At 37.0% G+C, this 20461-nt stretch overlaps 1 protein-coding gene across 1 annotated transcript in view; it reads left to right on the plus strand.

Moving 5' to 3' along the window:
• Window positions 1-20179, plus strand: part of LOC134541556 (uncharacterized) — a 28417-nt gene extending 8238 nt beyond the window's left edge. Inside the window, exon 4 of the mRNA XM_063385070.1 lies at window positions 13849-20179. Coding sequence (XP_063241140.1) covers window positions 13849-18526 — 4678 coding nt within the window. The 3' untranslated portion in view covers window positions 18527-20179. The remainder of the gene's footprint in view (window positions 1-13848) is intronic.
• Window positions 20180-20461: the final 282 nt, after the last annotated feature.

Here is a 20461-nt window from a genome sequence, read left to right on the forward strand (position 1 = left end):
TTTAACAACCTATTCCATGTGAATCATCTGTTCATTTCTGTTCCGGTATCTAATGTCAAATATTTTCCGGCTAGTACAAACAACAGCATCAGACTTATATAAACTTTTGGTAAGAGTCCTTATTTCGTACGATTTTGCGCACAGTAGACTTGCTTAAAACTAAAGTGCAACCAACATAAGCGTGGCCTTCATGACAATCTGCGCACCGTAATACTTCTAGTTTTGTTTCAAATACTTGAACATGATGCATTATGAGTGATAAAGCACGTACAGTTACCGGCAGCTGAATAGGCAGACGTTGCTTTTGTTAGAGTGAATTCCCTGTCACTGGCTAGACTGAGTTCACGGTCTGGTTTGTGGCCAGGTGACAACGGCACGGCACGGCGTCATACGCGCGGACATAAGTTGATCCTTTACACTCCATAGCAGCAATTTAACTTTCCATAGCTGATGTTTGTACAACAGCCGATAGTGTAGAATATCTGCGCGTGCATCTCTTCCCCCCTTGTTTGGCTAACTATATCCCACGGCACGTGACATCGTGCTCCACTTTTTTTTCCCCTGCCGAGATTTTGTGCTAACTGAAATTTACAGATGTGGTATTCAAGACTGGGCAGTAGAATTCACATCACGTTAAATGAATCCTCGTAATCTGAAGACGTGCTAAGTGAGGGATGGGTGTACATTAAATAATTTTCGATCATACCATATTTACTTGCACACAATTTTTCCAGACTTCCAATGCTATTTTCGACTACTGAGTTTTTTAGAAACCAATGGTAATGAAAACTTAACTTTCTATTTTTCTTTCCCACACAACTTCAATTTATGTTTAATGTAGCTGACCTGACTTAACCTAACCTTTCACTTAATTTTTATTATCCCAACAAAAGCCTACGTAACCTAACAATTTTAATTTTTAATTTAAACTCAGAATTGTAAAGTATCACTTAACCTAGGATATTTAATGTATTAATTCAGAGCATTTTAATTATAACTCAACAGCACCTAGCAAAACCCTTCACTTAATATTACCATCAACTAGAAGTCCCAAAACTAGCCAAAATGAAATACGAGCATTACACACAACACATAAAAACTAAGCTGCTTAGCAGACATCAATGTTTAGTGTACCACATGTTCACAGCGACTGTTTCCAAAAATATACAACCACCGCTAAACCATTGGAATATGAAAATATTTTTTGCAATATCACACCAATTCACACAGTACTATGAAAAATGATTATAAAATGCACCAATCAAATTCATGCCTTACAAACAACTGCAAGTAGTATAAAGAAAATTGCTTTTTACACTTAAACATATCAGAAATACATGACTTAATCAAACATTTTTACAATAAATCATCATTAACAGATTTCTGTGCAATAATTTCTTAGCCTAATTACATGATTGGTATACTTGCTAATCACATAATTTTCATGATTGACAATCAAAACAACATTCTCAGCGTTGAAAATGCTGTAACAGTGAACTGATTTAAACAAGTCCAAAAAAACTTGTTGGGTAATGAAATTCTTATACTATCACAATGCCGGTTCACAATATTATCAGGGATACTTAAATAAAGGAATTCACTAATAACCTTTTCAGAAATTGAGATTTTTTTTATGGAAAGCTGCAACTCTGCAGAATTACTGTTACCAGATAAGTAACACTAAAATAGTCACACGCAGATAAATTTCGGCAAGAAAGAGGACCTATACAAAATTATTTGAAATTTTATAACAGGCTCTCACTTTTTTTTTTCTACCCACACCTATATAAGCTTTAAGGCTCGGTCTCAGTCATGAGAAATTGGCCTTGCGACACTCAGGCCGTTGAGGGGTGGAAAGATGAGCATAATTCACAACACAATGCCTTAACCCCTCTCTAGACCAGCGAGGGAGGTAGGTTTTCCTTCGCCCCTTGGTCACCCTTCATCCCTCCTACTGCATGACGAAAATCGCAGAGAGCAGCTTCTGGCCTGCAAGCTGCTACTTAGAGGCCTGCTGAGAGTAGCAAGTCTCGGCACGAATGAGTCTCCAGTGGACCTCTGTTCCCAGCCTAGTGGCGTTTTCTGTCCACCCTCCCCTCTCTCTCCACCCCCCCCCCCCCCCTTAGTTCTGAGAAATTATGCTAGGAGCAGTGACCTGACGTGAACCTCGCCAAGACGATGGCCTACTCCAAGAACATTCTCCCTTGCCCTAAAGAGCCCACCCACGACATCTAGCGGCAGAAACAGTAACTTCGGCCCTGGTGGTCGGCGAGCAGAGACTACCCCAGTGACACCTGGCGGCGGTTCAGTTCACCGCCTCCGTTAGTTCCCCTTTAGGCCGCCAGAGCGCACCACCAGCTACGCCTTAAGGCCCTATGCTTCCTCCCCGCGGCCTGTAATAGTCGATTGTATGTAGCTTCCTGTTACCGCCGGTAGAGAGTGCGCATGTCGTGTTGTTGTCACGCCCGCCTCGGACTCCTTCGGAAATTTTCGGCCTGGAACCGAACTTTCCCCCTCCTTTGACCTAGGGCCTTAGCGCCCGTTTTAATTAGGAGCGTGGTCCTCCGTGAGAGGACTCTGACATTGGCTATTAACCGCACAGCAGTTCGGGCAAAACTCTCCGTCTTTTGTCGCGGCTACGACGGAAACACCTTTCTATTAAGAATGTAGTCAGCGGTCTTGAGGGATGTGATCCCAATTGTACAGTAGCCAGTCAGATGTAGTCATTAGAAAAAGTCATGTTTAGTTAAATTTTATTATTTTTTTTTATTTTACTAAAAATTTCTATTTCTGCCTTGTATTCCGCGGATTTCTCGGTGCGCGCCATCCTGATGTCGGTGCGAGACACCTCCTGAGCTCTGGAGACACCCTGTTTGGTGAGTGACTTCGATTTTTTTTCCTCCCCGAATTCCCGTTTGTTGGCCTTTTCGCGCCGACTGTGTTTGACTCTCTGGAAGCAGGTCTAATTCGTTTTGAATTAGACTTGTGTTTCAGACAGGGTCCAAGTGCTGGGGCGACAAATTGCTCCCAGCTTGTTGTGCTGGACCTCGAGCTCTGAGTCCCTTTAGAAGAGATCTTTCCCTGCCTGACGTCTTACCTTGAAGACCCGGGTGATCATGTAAAATAAACATCTCCCCCCTTTCTATCTACGAACTACATTAAACGAATGAATAGCCTACCAGCGAGCAGTGACTTAAGAACTTAATCCTCAAGAACATGTAGAATCAAGGAAACTAATTATCTATGTAATCATTGGACGAATCAAATTTTGGTGTGATACTTCAAATTTTTTGTTTATGTAATCGTCGTTTGTTAAATTTGAATATGTGTTGTTTTAATAATATCGGGCAGGCCCATTTTCAAATAAGTTAAATTTATTGTTAATACCCTTCAATGGGAAACTTACAAATGCCAAAACAAATGGAAAACCAAATTAATTATTTACATTTTTAAATAAAACAGGGAACCTATAGATAGAGCCATGATTATATGGTAATGCGCGATAAAACGAAATAACACCGAAAACCGCTTGAAAACACGAAGTAAAACGAAATTGTGCGAAATCCGTGATATGTCACGAAAGTTCGTCTGTCATTATTTACGTTTATTTTTTCCATTCTGTAAGGACAATTCACCTCTATGCAATTCACTATCTTCAGCACAATCAAATATTTCTTACAGTAACTAGCAGCCATATATATTATATGCGACGGTGATTCATTATAGATTTTAAAATGAAGTCTCGGAATTAACGTAATATTTTCTTTAAACGGTAATCTTGTGTACCATAATAATTTAAGATGTTGATAACTATGATACAATGGCCGCCGTTCACTTTCTGTAAATACAAAAATAACAAACGTCCAAAATATGTTTTTCTAAGATTACGTTTTTAATCATTAAAATATTACACACTAAAGCACATTGCTTTTACTGTTTATTTAAAATAAAGTACGTAGGCTACGAAAATAAAATTAACCCTGCTTAACATAACGATTGTAAATAATAAATAGTACATGTTTATGTCAGTATTAATTTTCACGTACGTATGTTGGTATTCGGTATGCGTTTGTATTCGCCTCTATTCTCCATTGTTTTGATCTTTCCAGCACGGCAAGTTTTTGCCTATTGAGAGGTTAAAATCTTCCTATGTGATTAAAATTTTTTTGATAATGCCTAAAACGAAGGTTTCTGCCAGTGACCGATCGAAAAAATTTTCCAGCGAAGGATTTTATATCAGTGATAAAATTTTAATGTGCAAATTCTGTAACTGCAGGCTAGACTACGAGAGACGCGATACGCTTGTGAAACATGTCGCGAGTGAGAAACATAAGCGTTTGAGGCAAAACTCATCTGTTAAACGACATCCTTGTCTAAGAGTCTTTAATGCCATTAATTTGCTGTTCAACCCAAGAAATGTGAGTAGGGTTAGCATAGAAGATAATGGTCTACAGATTGATGCCTGTTTCATCGATTTTGAAAAAGCATTCGATAAAGTTCCTCACAAAAAAATGATGAAAAAAGTGGAGGGAGCTATAAGTGACAGGAGGGTGGTGGGTTGGATTGGTGACTTCATAAGCAACCGGACACAGAGGGTACGTGTGGAGGAGGAGTTGTCGAAGGAAGGAAGGGTTACGTCAGGGGTGCCGCAGGGCAGTGTGCTTGGCCCACTTCTCTTCACCATAATGATGAATGATATAGGAGAGAAGATACAAGGGCATATTAGGCTTTTTGCAGACGACTGCGTGGTTTACATGGATGCGGAGAGAAATGGGTTACAGGAGGATCTGGAAAGGCTGGAAGAATGGGTGGAAAATAATGGTATGAAAATAAATGTGGGAAAGACGAAAGTGGTCAGGTTTACCAGGAAGAGGAAGATTGTCAGGAGGGAATATCGCTGGAGGGGAGACGTGATAAGTGAGGCCGACAGCTATAAATATCTAGGGGTGGTGCTGCAGGGTAACCTGTGGTGGGGGGAGCATGTAGACAAGGTAGTGAAGAAGAGCAGGCAGGCACTGGGCATGCTGGGACGAGTGCTCAGGGGGGGAAGCAGCAGCATACTTGACAAGGCCTATAAAACTATGGTCCGCCCCATGCTGGAGTATGCCGCAGCAGTGTGGGACCCATACACGGCAGTACTTGAGAGGGAGCTGGAGGGGGTGCAGAGGAGAGCAGCTAGATGGGTGAAGGGCAAGTGGAGGAGAACGAACAGAGAAGGGAAGGGGGAGTGCAGTACCACAGAGATGATGATAGGAATGAGATGGGAGAGCTTAAAGGATAGAAGACAGAAGGAGAGATTGGTCAAGATGTACCAGGTGCTGAGTGGAGTGGGAGGATGGGGAGAGCTGGGGGGAAAAGTCAAAATGGGAATGCCTAGAAGTAGGAAGGAAAATACTAGGAAGGTTTTCAAAGAGAGGAGGAGAACAGAAAGGGGAAAAAATGTGATGGTCGTGTGGACAGTAGGGGAATGGAATAGGCTGGAGGAGGAGTGTGTGGCGGCTGGGAGTGTGGACCAGTTCAGAAGGAGAGTGAGGGGGGAAGTAGGGAGAATGCTTGCCACCGGGCACTTTGTACCCAATCGCAGCTATATATTAAATAAAAAATAAGTCTGCATAACTTGCCTTCTGTTTCCCATCTTCCCATTGATACATTCATTCATGGCTATGTTGCTTTCAAAAAAATAATTGAGGATGAACTTTCATTGCCAGAAACAAGCCAAATTGATGTTGCAAAGGTACTTTGCTCCCTTAAAGGGGATTATAGTGAATTTGCTCAAGCCAGTTTAAGAGCAATCTGGTTCCCAACATCAAATGTTGATGCAGAACGTTCATTTTCCATGTACTCACTGGTAGTTAGTGACAGAAGACAACGTCTCACTCCAGAAAATGCGGAAAAATTAACTATGATAGCATTTCAATAAAACCGTCTTAATAGTAACTTTGGAAGTGCTTAATTGTGTAATTTTGTAGTGTATGTAATTGTAATTAAGTCGTGAAATTTTTAGTAGTTATTTAAAAGTTTGAATTTATGAATTTGCAAATGAACTTAATTATCTATGAATTTGCAAATGAACTTAATTGTAATTAGATCATGAGGTTTTAGTGTTTATTAATATTTGTTTTAATAAATTTGCAAGTCGTACAGAAAAGCAAGAAAATTTGGCCGTGGGTATTTTGAGCAAAAAAATAAAACCATATAACACCGAAATATTTATTTCTTTACACCGAACTTTGTCTTAAAATAACACCACAAAATCTTGACTCTACCTATAGACCAAGCTACTTATGTAGTGTTTATTTATTATATACCTTATTCTATTTAACGATCCACTAGCTCCCAAGTTGCTGGCGTGCAGGGAGTCTAAATTTGTCTTGTTCACCACCTCGTGCCCCACTGGTAAATAACTTTAATTTCCTCAATCTTTTTGAGCCCAGCAGTTTCCAAGGTTTTTTCATTATCAAATTAAAATTATATAATTTTATAATTTTGAGGCACGAGGGGCGTTACAACAAGGATGGTACCTGCCCTGTCATGTTGTCAAGAGACCTGCCAAAATTTATTGGGGTATATAAATAAACTAAAATCATTACATTCAGTAATTTTCAAACAATAACCAGAACCGTACTTACTGCCATAAAATTATCCTTACACTCTTATGTAATTAATTGTACTTTATGATGGCAGAGAGAGAAAACTAAGCTACGTCTGTCACAAACTAACTTGCATATTAACTAAAACAAACTACATATTTTGACGCTCAACGAAATTAAAATGAAAACTGAGTTCTTAGCTACATGATGAAATGACCTTTTAAGGATCCTCCAATCCTCCGATACATCGTCGACCGCCTAGACAACAACAAATACCAACCAATAATTACCCGAGCCAACTGGCGCGACCTTGCTCTCTTTAAATACTAGGTCGCACGTAAGTGCAAACTTGCTCGAGACTTCTGGAAATGATCATTCACAGATCTCGCACGCAGCCACTCACTACTGCGCGTACACGTGATCCGGGGCCCGCCAGCCATTCACAGCCCGGAACTACTGGTGACCCAACAGCTGAACTGAGGGCCGCCCACCCCCGCGCCCCGTGCATAGCCCAGCTGGACTAGAGAGCAGACCCGTACACACTGACGAAAGTCAGGACATTCCCCGCATACCGCTGACCCTCCCAGGTGCCTCATGCACAGCAGTTCGTGTCATCCTTCCAGAAAAATATCAAACAAGTCTCTCCTGAGCGTATAACACCTACCTACCTTAAGAAAATGCTGAAGGGTACTTGTTGCAGATCAGCAAATAACCTCCAACCCACGCATGGATAAACTATAAAAAGTACTAAACGGGCCTTCTCTATCAAAACGTTTATTTCTTATTATAAATCGATTTGACTTTGAATGACTCGAAAGTAATTAGACTCGTTCTAATGTGTTTATAGAATAAAAGCAAAAGAACTAATCATTTTATATTAATTTGTGGGCGCCAACAACTTTTAAGAAGTTGTAAAACTGAGTAAACATTAAAAGTATTTAGATATGTCGACTTGATTATGAATGACACAATATTCGCAACGTGATCGGGAAATAACCGTTATCAGTTTTCAGTGACATTCCATAATTATCAACAGATATTCATAATTTGTTTAATACCAGTAAAATATTATCAAACTCTTTGAACCTGTTTTATTGCAAGTCTTCACTCAGCGAATGTTTACTATACAAAATTTATTCCAATTTATTTATTGTTGTCCTGACTATTCAGTAGATAGAGCTGGGTATTTCGTGGAAAAATTCATAAGTTCATTAGATTAGTTGACATACAAACTTTTTAACTTTAACTCAAGTTGTCACTAGACTTAAACAGTGTGGTATTGATATAAAGAGTATTTAAAACTGATTTCACGTGATGTTAACTATTCCGGTGTGTTAGTTTTTGCAAAGCTAGTAGGTTTTGTAAAATTCCTTTACAAATATCTGACCGACCTGTTAGTATAGTTCAGTAGTAACGAACTATGCATTACGATGTCTGTCTTCGTTGTACGGGAACTCAGCAACGAATATTCCACGTATCCATCCTTGAAACGTCCCTCCGCTGTTTCATGTCTTCGTCCTGGGAACGCCTATCGTCGATTCCAAGCCTTCGTCCTGGAAACGCCTATCGTCGATTCCAAGCCTTCGTCCTGGAAACGCCTCTCGTTCGTCTTCGTCCTGGGAACGCCTCTTGTTATTTGTCTTCGTCCTGGGAACGCCTCTCGCTGTTTCCGGATGGTCTCGTACAGTCAATTACTCAGAATATTTCATTCTTCGTCCTGGGAACGCCTTGATGTTACTTCCAATCTTCGTAGTTGTGATTCATAGTCTTCATCCTGGGAACGCCTGGATGTTTCTTATAATCTTCGTACAAATAATAATTCTTCTTCAATTCAATAAATATTTCCAAATTATCAATATTATCGATGTCTACTATTATTTCTTGCCATTCTTCAAAGTATTCCAACAGTCATAATTCCAATTTCTTCAGTAATAAAATGTCACGTCTAGCTTATCCGAAGGTTCCTATATCAATCCTCTTTTTCGTTTTCTCACTTCAAATTCCAAACAAACCTTTATTTTCCAGTAATAGTTTTTGTTATACCTTTTCGACCAATACCAGATTGTTTTACAAACTCTTAGTCATATAATATTAAACATGAACTTTGAAAATACCCTCCTTATTGGTTAAACAAAATATCTCATTCCTTGAGCAAAGAAGTTTTACATTAAAAGATATAAATACAAAATTACTGACTTATCATTCATAGAGAAATAAATAAATGTGCTCAGAAGTGAAATTATAAAATATGATACATTAATTTAGTTCCTCCATCTTGTTATATAAAGTTGACAAGTTCAACCTTTATAGAATCCTCACAAAATATGTACCTTAAAACAAATGACAAAGTCCTAAGCTGGATTAGGAATGGCTACTAGAGGTGTGTTATTGTAGGTACAAGCAAAGTTAAATTTTATCTTTACGTCTCCTTTAATTATTATCCTTTCAACTGTAAATAGGTACATTATAAATATGTAGATACAAATAGTTTTTTTCACAAAATGCTTTTGCATAGTTGAATAATTCGCATATAATACTGATAATACTGTATAATACTGATCCCCGTAACTTTAACATTCAATATTCGTACAAAATTATAAGCATAACATGAAACTATTATATTTTACATTATCAGGTCCCGCAATCGGACTCTCGCAAAGCAAAGCTAGCCAGCTGTGAATGACAAAAAGAGAAAGAGTCAAATAGATACAGCGCATCATGCCTCAAACGGCTTAAACTATTAACGTAGACCAGACAATACAGAACTGGCAAAGCAAGATACAGTTACAACAAACAAAAAAAAAAGGAAGGAATTGAAAAATTATTTAGCCACAAAACCGTACGTACCACGAGACAACTTGACATGGTTACCTTATTGCAGAATTCCAAACGTAATTTTCAAGTGGCAAGCCGAAACAATTAATTTAGAACAAATTTCAAAAGGCTACATAATGATCACATGACGTTAAGAACAGGGCCACAACCTGTTGGTGCCCAAGCACACAAACCCAAGTTCCGCGAAGAAGCTTACCATGCCGAGAGCTCGCAAGCACCGTACCCCTAACTGACTTGAGTTACAAAAGGAACTACATGCTGCTAAAATGCCAAGTGACCTGACACTGTCGGTAGCTACAACTAAACAGGCCTCGAGACCCCGCGACGAAAATCCTCGAATGCCGCGCCCCAGAAAGGGAACAGTGCAAGCGCCGTAAACCTGAAGGGTGGGGGATCAATTACCAGTTGGAAGGAGAAGGAATTGTGACGTATCTAAAGGGGAAAGGAGGGGGAATGGGTAGGAGGGGTGACAACCACACCGCGCCGAATTCAAAGTACGTACATGACGACGTCATTACAATGCTAAAGACAAAAAGGAATTATTTCAATTCAAATAATTTTCAGTTCTGACATCAAAGCTACTTTACACAGAAAATAACTAACTCATAACACAAATCATGAGTATCTTAAGAAAATAAAACCTCAAAAATTTTGCACCAAAACAATATAATAGTCAACTTATTATCTACACTTAGAAGAAACAATTAACATGTGAGGGCCTACCGGTGTTACGTTTTATACTGATTGCGAAAATAGTGGGCATCACCACGTGAGTGGGCACTCGGACCCGACTGGAAACTCTTACTCAGGGTGTCACGTGGCCCTTGTGAGGCGAGATATTGGCCCTCCTGACTCCGGCATTGACACCTGTACCTGTACCTAGACCGCTCTCAGCGTCGGGCACGCTCCTACCTAATCACAGTGGGCTCTTAGGGCGTCCCACACGCCACTGACGAGTAAGGACCCACGTGGCCCCCAAACACAAAATACGTGACTCATTTAAGTTGATTTATTTAGACTTTACACACCCTCTTACAATCCTCTCTTTACACGGTTGAAACGCCCGAGGCACGAATTGGTATAGATTGAGGAGACGGACCACACACGTGGCCGCCCCAAGCTTTTACTTAGAGAGATTGCTAAAACTCCTGGAAGTATAAAAACTACAGCCCCACCGACCGAGATAGGCCCTGAGGATAATAATAAAGCAGTTTAGATTAATTAAATATACAGAGCTACCTATCAGTGAATCAACAGTGATGTCCTCGGGGTGTCTGCAGAGACGTCCGCTCTCGGCCGGCTGAAGAAGGAGACTGGAGCGAGCCAAGGCTCGCGGCGGGAAACATGGCGTCCTTCGTGCCGAACACAATTACCGTTTTAATTTGTAAGACTGCGTGCCCCGGATTATTAGAAAGAATAACATGAACCTCGTACAAAATTAATACATACGCACGACCAAACTTTCTGTAATAACTACTTGTACATGGAAAACAGTTTAAATAAAGTTCTATATTAGTTCCGTCGTCGCCCGCTAGGGAGCTTCATTGGCCGTGCTTGCACTTACTTTACTAAAATTATCTAATTAAGAAACAAAAGAACACTCACTCGGCTGACCTGTCGTAGCATTATTTAGGTGTTATAAGAAAAAGGCTTACAATATTAATTTAGGTGTTTTAGTGGTACGAAGCACTGAAACTAAGCGCCCTCTTGCGGTAGTTCGTGGCGCGCAATTCAAACACCCACACAACTACGTACGTATCGGTACAAATGCCGGGCAGGATAGGGATGGGGAGGGAAACGGAGGATGACCATGCTCATGGGGCGAAGCCCCAGCTGACGTCACATGCTTGCTTTCAAAACTTTGTTTCCTGTTTCTGCATGTATTCATGTTTCATAATTTTCATTTAATACACCATCTTATGTTTATATGTATTTTATTTAAAACTTCTTCATATTTATTTTAAAAGAAATAAATGAAGGCCATCTATTGGTCTTATGTTTTTTCTTTGAAAAGTCATTTATAATTTGGTTGGTGGTTTTGGAGACTAAATATGTAAGTACTGTAATAAGCAATGTCTTTTATAATGGGAAGAAATAAACACTAAAGTTTATAGTCTATTTCCATAAATTTACAAAGATCGTCTTAATAATGATATTGAACTGAAAAAAATTATAAATCTGTTGATTCCCACTGCAGTACAGCTTTTCTGTACTGTAATTGTATTATTTGTTGGTTCTCCAGACTAAACTATTTGATTATGAAATATATAGTAAAGTGATTTAAGGTATTTTGTAATACTTTCACAAAGAGCAAGCTATATTCTTCATTTCTGACAATTTTTAAATGATATCAAATAATCAATGCTATCACGAAGTTAAGAATTACATGACTGGACCAAAATTCTAACTAGCAAACTCTCTTCCCGAAAATTGATTTTGCCATTGTTCTTACAAATGTACTAATAAAACCTTAGATAACGGTGGTATTCCATGATTTAGGAAGCAGTAAATCACCATCTGTAACATGCTGAATAAAATTCACCCATATTAAAAAATGCATATATGTTTAAAATGTGCTTAGATACATTAAGGTTGTAGCATGAACTCTTTGCTAACTTTTTGTCACTTTTTTTCTTCAAAACATGTACAAAAAAATTGGTTGTCTGTAAAGTCGGTTTACGGACAATAGTTTAACGTGACGTCATAACAAAACATTGATGAAATGATTGCATACTTTTATGAATAAAATTTAATAATTTTTATTGAATTATCACAATTTGGTATGGATACAAAGAAGGAGTGAAATGAAATATACAATTTAATTGATAAATTTACTTTTATTTGCACTCATTAATTCAAATATGTTTATTACTTCAACGAAGAGATTATTTTAACTATAACTTTTATACATGTTTGCTATTTAACTTCAAGATTGTCGAGAATGTTTTACGCTTTTTCGCAATTACACATTTAACGACGAAGTTTGTTCGTCGTGAAATTAAACGTAGAATTTAATAAAAATGCCCTTGCAGTTAATAAAATAAGTATTAGTAAGTTTAAGAAAGAATTTCGGCTTTAATCTCCAACCCAGACGCTCGTGGTGCGCTGGGGCCGAGATTAAAATTCATCGAGAATATTTTACGTTTTTATGTCTTCCAGTGCTCAAAATGATATGCAATTGTGGCCCCGGGCACTAAATTTCATTTATAAATCATTAATAATAACGCCCCTCGCGATAAACGAAGGAAAATATGTATTAACGAGTGCCTGGTTGCCGCGGAAGTGGATAGATTGCGCGATTCGTTCGGTTCGCGTCCGTCACCGTAGATGACAGCACCGTAGGGGAATAATATTATTTTGTTTTTATAATACGATTTTATAACAAATACGCATCCCAAATACACCAAACTTATTTATAATGTGTTACAATATTTTTTAAAACATTGTGCAAAAGATTCCGGGTGTAATTTGAATTATTATGTGTAACTGTAAAACACCATTGTTCGTACAAAAACGTATTTCAAAATTCAACAATACTTTTGAATAACCGTACCGATTGTGCTGAAAATCGGTGGACAATCGTTAACTTACATAATATTAATAATTCAAACGACGACAACATGATTGAAAAGTCAAATCGATGGTTGTTCCAATCGAGTGGAAGAGAGATGCGGCGCAAGCGTACAATGAGCGTTACGTGACACATCGTAGTGGGACAATGTGCATTACGGGACACTTTATCATGCATGCAGCCGGCGTTCATCAATTTATTATACGTTGTCACATCAAAAAGTTTTATTTAAAGTTAAGGGAAAAGTGAAATTTCTTTGTTTTGTTTTCACCCTCCTGTTTTGTATAATGCCAGTTTTCTTGTAGACTAAAGCAAAATTCTTCTTGTTTGTATTACATGTAGGATGTGGCTTATTGAAATTGATGAGTTGCCTGATAAAGATAAAAAAAATTATTTCTCAGATTGTGTCTCATAAATTTTCCTCTCTCATAGGACATTCTAATAAACAATTATTCAAATAATATAATTTTACTGTTACTAACTTTTATACTAGATTTGTGTAGATATCATAAATTTTTCTCACACTTTATTCTGATTTTATGCTTAATATTTAATTTAAGGAAATAATTATAGTGTCCAATCAAAACATACATATTTTACTAAAATGTTACAATATAAAAAAATTGTAATGTACCAAAACATAAATTCATGATCAACTCATGCTATTAGTTAGTTCAAAGAACATGTACCAATTGGATTTTACTGTGCACCTTGGAGTTTTGAATATACCTATAGTGTAACACTGTTGGCATGTCAACATCACCTGTTGTGATACTTGTATTGAAATAGTGTATCTTCAGTACTGAACACTTTGTGTTTGAAACATTTATTGTAATTTTGTTTGTTTTCCAGTGAAGTTTTCTCGTCTGGTCAACATCAGAACAGGCAAGTATTACAAGAAGAAGGAACCATAAAGAAAAAAAAGGAAACAGGAACCAAAAAGAAAGCAAAGGAAAAACTAAAATTACAAGTTAACATTGATGATTGCAGCAGTGTACCAAAGAAGAAAAAAAAGAAATTAAAAAGGGAACTAACAGAACTAACAGTTGGAGAGTTACCAGTATTTGAGGACTTGCACAGAGAGTTACCTGATAGGACATCTTCGTCTCCGAAAAAGAAGAGAAAGAAGTTCGAAGCCAACACTGATGATTTTGATCTTAACCAGGAGCATATAAAAAAGAAACAGAAAGTAGATAAATTGGCGTCCCCAGGAGAGTTGAAGTTGCCAGGTAAAGTTCAACATGGTTTTGTACATGCTGGTAGTGAAAATATAATGGAAACCTTGCGTCAAGATGAAGTCCGCAGCAGTACTGAAGTAGTTGGAAACTACTGCATGACTAACCCGATAAAAAAACACAAGAAGAAGGCAGCACCAAGCTCTCTACTTCAGGACTCCACCAATGTTAAAAATTTATCACAGTTTTCGTCTGATACATCCAACTTTCTGTCGCCCAGTAAGAAGAAGGCAAAGAAAAGAAATGAAATAAATGATAAAAATTTCTTGCAGCTAACTTCTGATACTAATTCTGCCATATCACATTCAAAAGAAAAACAAAATTCAGGTGTTAAACATACTATTGAATTAATTTCTCCGCTAAAAAAAATTAAGAAGAGAAAGAAAGATCAACAAGATAGTGGTATAAGTACGTATGCAGAAGATAATGAATCTGATATTGAAAGTAAGTCACTCAAGAAAGATAAAATAGTAAGAGAGTCAGAAAATCCAGAGTGCAATTATGCAGTTATTGACAATGAGTGTAAAGCAGATATTACATCTGCTGTGTCTCCAACTAGAAAGAAGAAGAAAAGTAAAACAAAGACACTGGAATTTGAATCATTGCATCCAGAAGAAATTCTCAACACAAAATCAGAATATAATCTAACAAAAACTACAAAGGTGGGTAAGTTAAGACAAGATAACAGGTTAAGTATGTATGTAGAAGATAATGAATTTGATGTTGAAAGTGAGTCACTCAAGAAAGATAGAATAGTAAGTGTGTCAGAAAATCCAGAGAGCAATTATGAAGTTATTGCCAATGAGTGTAAATCAGATATTTCATCAGCTGTGTCTCCAACAAGGAAGAAGAAGAAAAGTAAGAAAAAGGCACTGGAATTTGAATCATTGCATCCAGAAGAAATTCTCAACACAAAATCAGAATATAATCTAACAAAAACTACAAAGGTGGGTAAGTTAAGACAAGATAACAGGTTAAGTATGTATGTAGAAGATAATGAATTTGATGTTGAAAGTGAGTCACTCAAGAAAGATAGAATAGTAAGTGTGTCAGAAAATCCAGAGAGCAATTATGAAGTTATTGCCAATGAGTGTAAATCAGATATTTCATCAGCTGTGTCTCCAACAAGGAAGAAGAAGAAAAGTAAGGAAAAGGCACTGGAATTTGAATCATTGCATCCAGAAGAAATTCTCAACACAAATTCAGAATATAATCTAACAAAAACTGCAAAGATGGGTAAGTTAAGACAAGATAACAGGTTAAGTATGTATGTAGAAGATAATGAATTTGATGTTGAAAGTGAGTCACTCAAGAAAGATAGAATAGTAAGTGTGTCAGAAAATCCAGAGAGCAATTATGAAGTTATTGCCAATGAGTGTAAATCAGATATTTCATCAGCTGTGTCTCCAACAAGGAAGAAGAATAAAAGTAAGAAAAAGGCACTGGATTTTGAATCATTGCATCCAGAAATTATCAACACTAATTCAGAATATAATCTAACAAAAACTGCAAAGGTGGGTAAGTTAAGACAGGATAACATGTTAAGTTTGTATGCAGAAGATAATGATTCTGATATTGAAAGTGAGTTACTCAAGATAGATAAAATAGTAAGAGCATCAGAAAATCCCGAGAGCAGTCATGAAGTTATGGCCAATGAGTGCAAAGCAGATATTACATCTTCTCTGTCTCCAACAAAGAAGAAGAATAGTAAGAAAAAGGAACTGAAAGTTGATACCTTCAAATGTGAATCATTGTCTTCTGAAGAAATTCTCAGCATAATTTCAGAAGATAATCATGAATCTGATCTACTCAAGAAAGATAAAACATCAAAAGAGGCTGAAAATGCAGAGCCCATCGATACCATTATGGAGAGCATTGATGCAGTTATCGCCAAAGTGTGTAGAGCGGATATTACATCTCAGTCTCCCATAAAGGAGAAGAAAAAGAAAAAGGAACAGGAATTGGAGACCTTTTCATCTGTATATATTCCTTCTGAAGATAATCATGAATCTGATCTGCTCAAGAAAGATAAAACATCAAAAGAGGCTGAAAATTCAGAGACCATTGATACCATTATGGAGAGCATTGATGCAGTTATCGCCAAAGTGTGTAGAGCGGATAATACATCTCCTCAGTCTCCCATAAAGAAGAAAAAGGAACAGGAATTGGAGACCTTTTCATCTGTGTATATTCCTTCTGAAGATAATCATGAATCTGATCTGCTCAAGAAAGATAGAACATCAAAAGAGGCTGAAAATTCAGAGACCATTGATACCATTATGGAGAGCATTGATGCAGTTATCGCCAAAGTGTGTAGAGCGGATAATACATCTCCTCAGTCTCCCATAAAGAAGAAAAAGGAACAGGAATTGGAGACCTTTTCATCTGTGTATATTCCTTCTGAAGATAATCATGAATCTGATCTGCTCAAGAAAGATAGAACATCAAAAGAGGCTGAAAATTCAGAGACCATTGATACCATTATGGAGAGCATTGATGCAGTTATCGCCAAAGTGTGTAGAGCGGATATTACATCTCCTCAGTCTCCCATAAAGGAGAAGAAAAAGAAAAAAGAACAGGAATTAGAGACCTTTCCATCTAAATATATTCCTTCTGAAGAAATTCTCAGCACAGAGTCAGAATATAGTTACACAAAAACTGCAGAGATGAATAAGAAAAAGAAGAAACAAGAGATTGTTGGGAATGAACCCAACCTCCAATTGTTTCCTGAATCTTTGCAAAACAAATCTGGGGACAATGTTTCTCATCCCCCATCCTCAAAAGTGGATAAAACACCTCAGTGTTCCCATACCAGTATACTGAACTCTTTACTTGATCATGCCAGGTCACTGTTAAAAGAATCTGCAATATTTCCTTTTAACACAAATATAATGGATAAGAAACAGAAAGTAGTTGCAAATAGAGCTAAGAAAAACACTAATAAAAAAGAAACGGATACAAAAGAAGATATGTCTACGGCACTTAAAAGTGAGAGAGCTAAATTTACGAGAATATTTCCTTCAGATGTATTGCATTCAGGGCATAACATAAATGAAGGGAATTTAAATGTTGGCATTAGTGTTGCCCAACTTCTCTCTGCAGAAAGGCATAAGTTATCAACATATAAGGAAGAAGATAGCTTCTCAAATGAAGATAACAGTATTTTCGAAACTAAAAGTAAAAAATCTAAAACTAAAAAAACTAGGAAAGATTTAGTTTCACATAAGTCTGACACAGGACTTGCAGCTTTAATAAACACTGCAGATACCATGAGTGATAAGAATTCAAAACATAAAAAGGTTAAGAGCAGTTTAATTGAAGCCAGCATACTTCATAAGAATGATAAAGTAGGTGCAAGAAAGAAAAGGCACTCCAGTAAACGTAGCGCAACATCATCTCCTGAACGCACAAAACACCCTGAGCAGGCAGAATTTACTGCTCTTTCACCAGATTCATTTAGCCGACCTCGAGAATCAGTTAGGACTGAATTAAGGAAGTCATCAGAAAAACCTTCAGAGTCATCAGGGTCAAGATTACGGAGTTTTTCACTTTCCTCTGAAAAACAGACAATAGGCTCTCCTCGGAAACAGCTTAGTGAAAAACCATTAATGAACATGGTTCCATCTTCTTTCCCAAAGTCACTAACATCGTTCAACACGTGTAGTCTACAGCGTAGCCCGGAGCCATGGCAACAGATGATCTGTGCAGATCGAGAAGAATCCGATGACGAGAACATGGAGGCCATCTTCAAGACTCCGGAGTACTTCCGCAGCGACAGCATGGCAAACGCAGAAGACCGGCGGACCCGGAAAAGCAACAGACGAAGCCTACTGTCGCTAAACAAACCTTCACATCGGTTAGCAGCAGCAGGTCGGTTGCACGAGGACAGTAGCAGTGTGGAGAGCTCCCAAGAGGATGAGCACACAAACAGGGGTCACGGTGAGGAACCAAGTGGGTTCCTTTCTCCAAAATACAAGTCTAGCCCCACCAAGGATGTGCCTGCATCCAAAGGTAGCTCTCTCAAATCTGCAGGCGAACTGAAAGAATTAACTTCGCGGTTGTTGAGTCTGATTCCTGAAATTGTAGGAACCTCCTGTAAAATCAAGGAGAAAGTAAGTGATGTAAATTCTGAAAGCAGTGCAACAAAAGTTGAAATCCAGGAACAGCACAGTAGTAAATTATCTCAGTTTGCAAAACCAAGTTCAGAATATACTTTAAGACAGTCGCTATCAGAGACTTCAAAGCGAAGTAGCAAACAAAGAAAAAAGAAAAGTGGACAGAAAACATACAAATAAACATAAAATCAGTAAACATTCTAGCTGCTCCAAATCAGGAATCAGTGACATTGAAAAAATTTGGGAACTATTATTGAAATCGTGCTTTACTTCATTTAAGCAGAATAATTTTGTTGAATTTGGAATAGTGACAAACTGTTAATTTGTCACATTGCAAGGTTTTTAAGGGGTGTGTATAAATTATGTTTTTTTTAAATTCCTGATTGGTACATAAATGTTATGTATGTATTTTTTGAAATAATTGTGTTACAATTGTACAGAAAAATCTTTCAGAAGTGTTTTCAATGTTCTGTATATATGTATATATATATTGGTTTTTTCATTTGTTTCTCTTATTGACTGAATACAGAATGTTAAGTTAAAATATACAATTTTGCTACTTCTGCCTGTCATTTTATAGTTTTGAAAGATTATGACTTCACATGCCTAAGATTTAAAAAAAAAGCAGTGATTAACTGTGAGATAACATTACTTATTTTTAAAAAAATCAACATTCACTCTGTTGCTACTTAAAAGTGAAGTACAGACATAAACATCCACATAACATTTTTTAAATTGTTTTATTTATTTATTTACATATATATACTTGAAATTTTTCTTTGATTTTATGTGATTGTGAAATATTAAAGGTGTGTTGGTAATGTCTCAATGCTTTCATGAATGGTTAGGATGTGAAGCATGTTACCTTCAGAAAAGCAAAGTTAGCATTCAGACCCTTTTGGATACAAATGCTTTAGCTGTATTTCGAGCATACTTGGTGATGCTTGTTTACATTTTTGTCTTAACCATTCTAGGGCGACAGCGTCTCTCTTCTTTCCTACTTCTAATTAACAATGCCGTTTAATTTGGTTGCTAACAGCAACCAAAGAGCTGTAAAGATTTGCCAGTCCTTCCTCAGCTGTGAGGTAGTTGAAAGTGAAATCAATAAAGATAAAAATCAATGTGTGTGTGTGCAAATGTATGGCAAAATGGATCGATTTCCAAGGAACAACAATTCCGAAGACCCTGAAATTAAATAGGTATTGATGCAGTGTTGTCTTATATAATGGTCAAAATTGGTTGTCCTCCTAACATACAAATCACAAACTGATGCAAATTAGTTAAGAACAATAATAAATAATAAAACAAAAACTGTAAGCAATCTGACTGGTTACAATGTGTATGTGTGTGTGTGTTTGTTTACATACATACATACATACATACATACATACATGTATATATAGTTTGTGAGTAAATGTCATGAAATAAATTTTTTAAGATAAGGTAACTGGTTTTGTTACTTTTAAAATGTGTGTTCAATTAATAATGACCACCTAATACTGATCCAAATAATCTGTTTACTTATTGATATAAATGGTTGATATATATTTAAATATTTTTAAAGGATGGATATTCACAGTTAATCTATGCACATGCATATTCTAAAACATGTGCTTGACTTTTAGAGAGGTGTTGTTTAGGGTTTCAAAGCTTAAAGAGGATTATGACATGTACAGATGAGTACCTTTGTGGTAAGAATAGTAACAGTTAAGTAATTTTTTGTAATCAAAACAATTTGTTTGTTCCTGTCATAAATTAATTATTTGTACGTTTTTTGTTGTAAATGTACATATACATAGTATTTTTGTAGAATAAAACTTTAGAACTTGTTAATCATGTTGTTTTACTACGGAAAGTTAAAATGTTTTTTTAATGAAATGATGTAAGCCTTTTACATGTTAGAGAGGTTTTTCCTTGAACATGAAATCAGTATGTTCATTGTTTTATGCTGCACTTTGCTCAGTGATGTAGTATTGTTGCTCAAATGTTGCAGTATGAAATATGCAAAAGAAATTAGCAACCTTGTAAACAAATGAACTTACCGTGTTTTTAATGTTTTATAAGTTATTTTTTATGTTCATAATGTGAATAGTTTTGGACTACATGACAGTAGCA

This window comes from Bacillus rossius, chromosome 1 (assembly GCF_032445375.1).
Source record: "Bacillus rossius redtenbacheri isolate Brsri chromosome 1, Brsri_v3, whole genome shotgun sequence".
NCBI classification, from domain to species: domain Eukaryota; kingdom Metazoa; phylum Arthropoda; class Insecta; order Phasmatodea; family Bacillidae; genus Bacillus; species Bacillus rossius.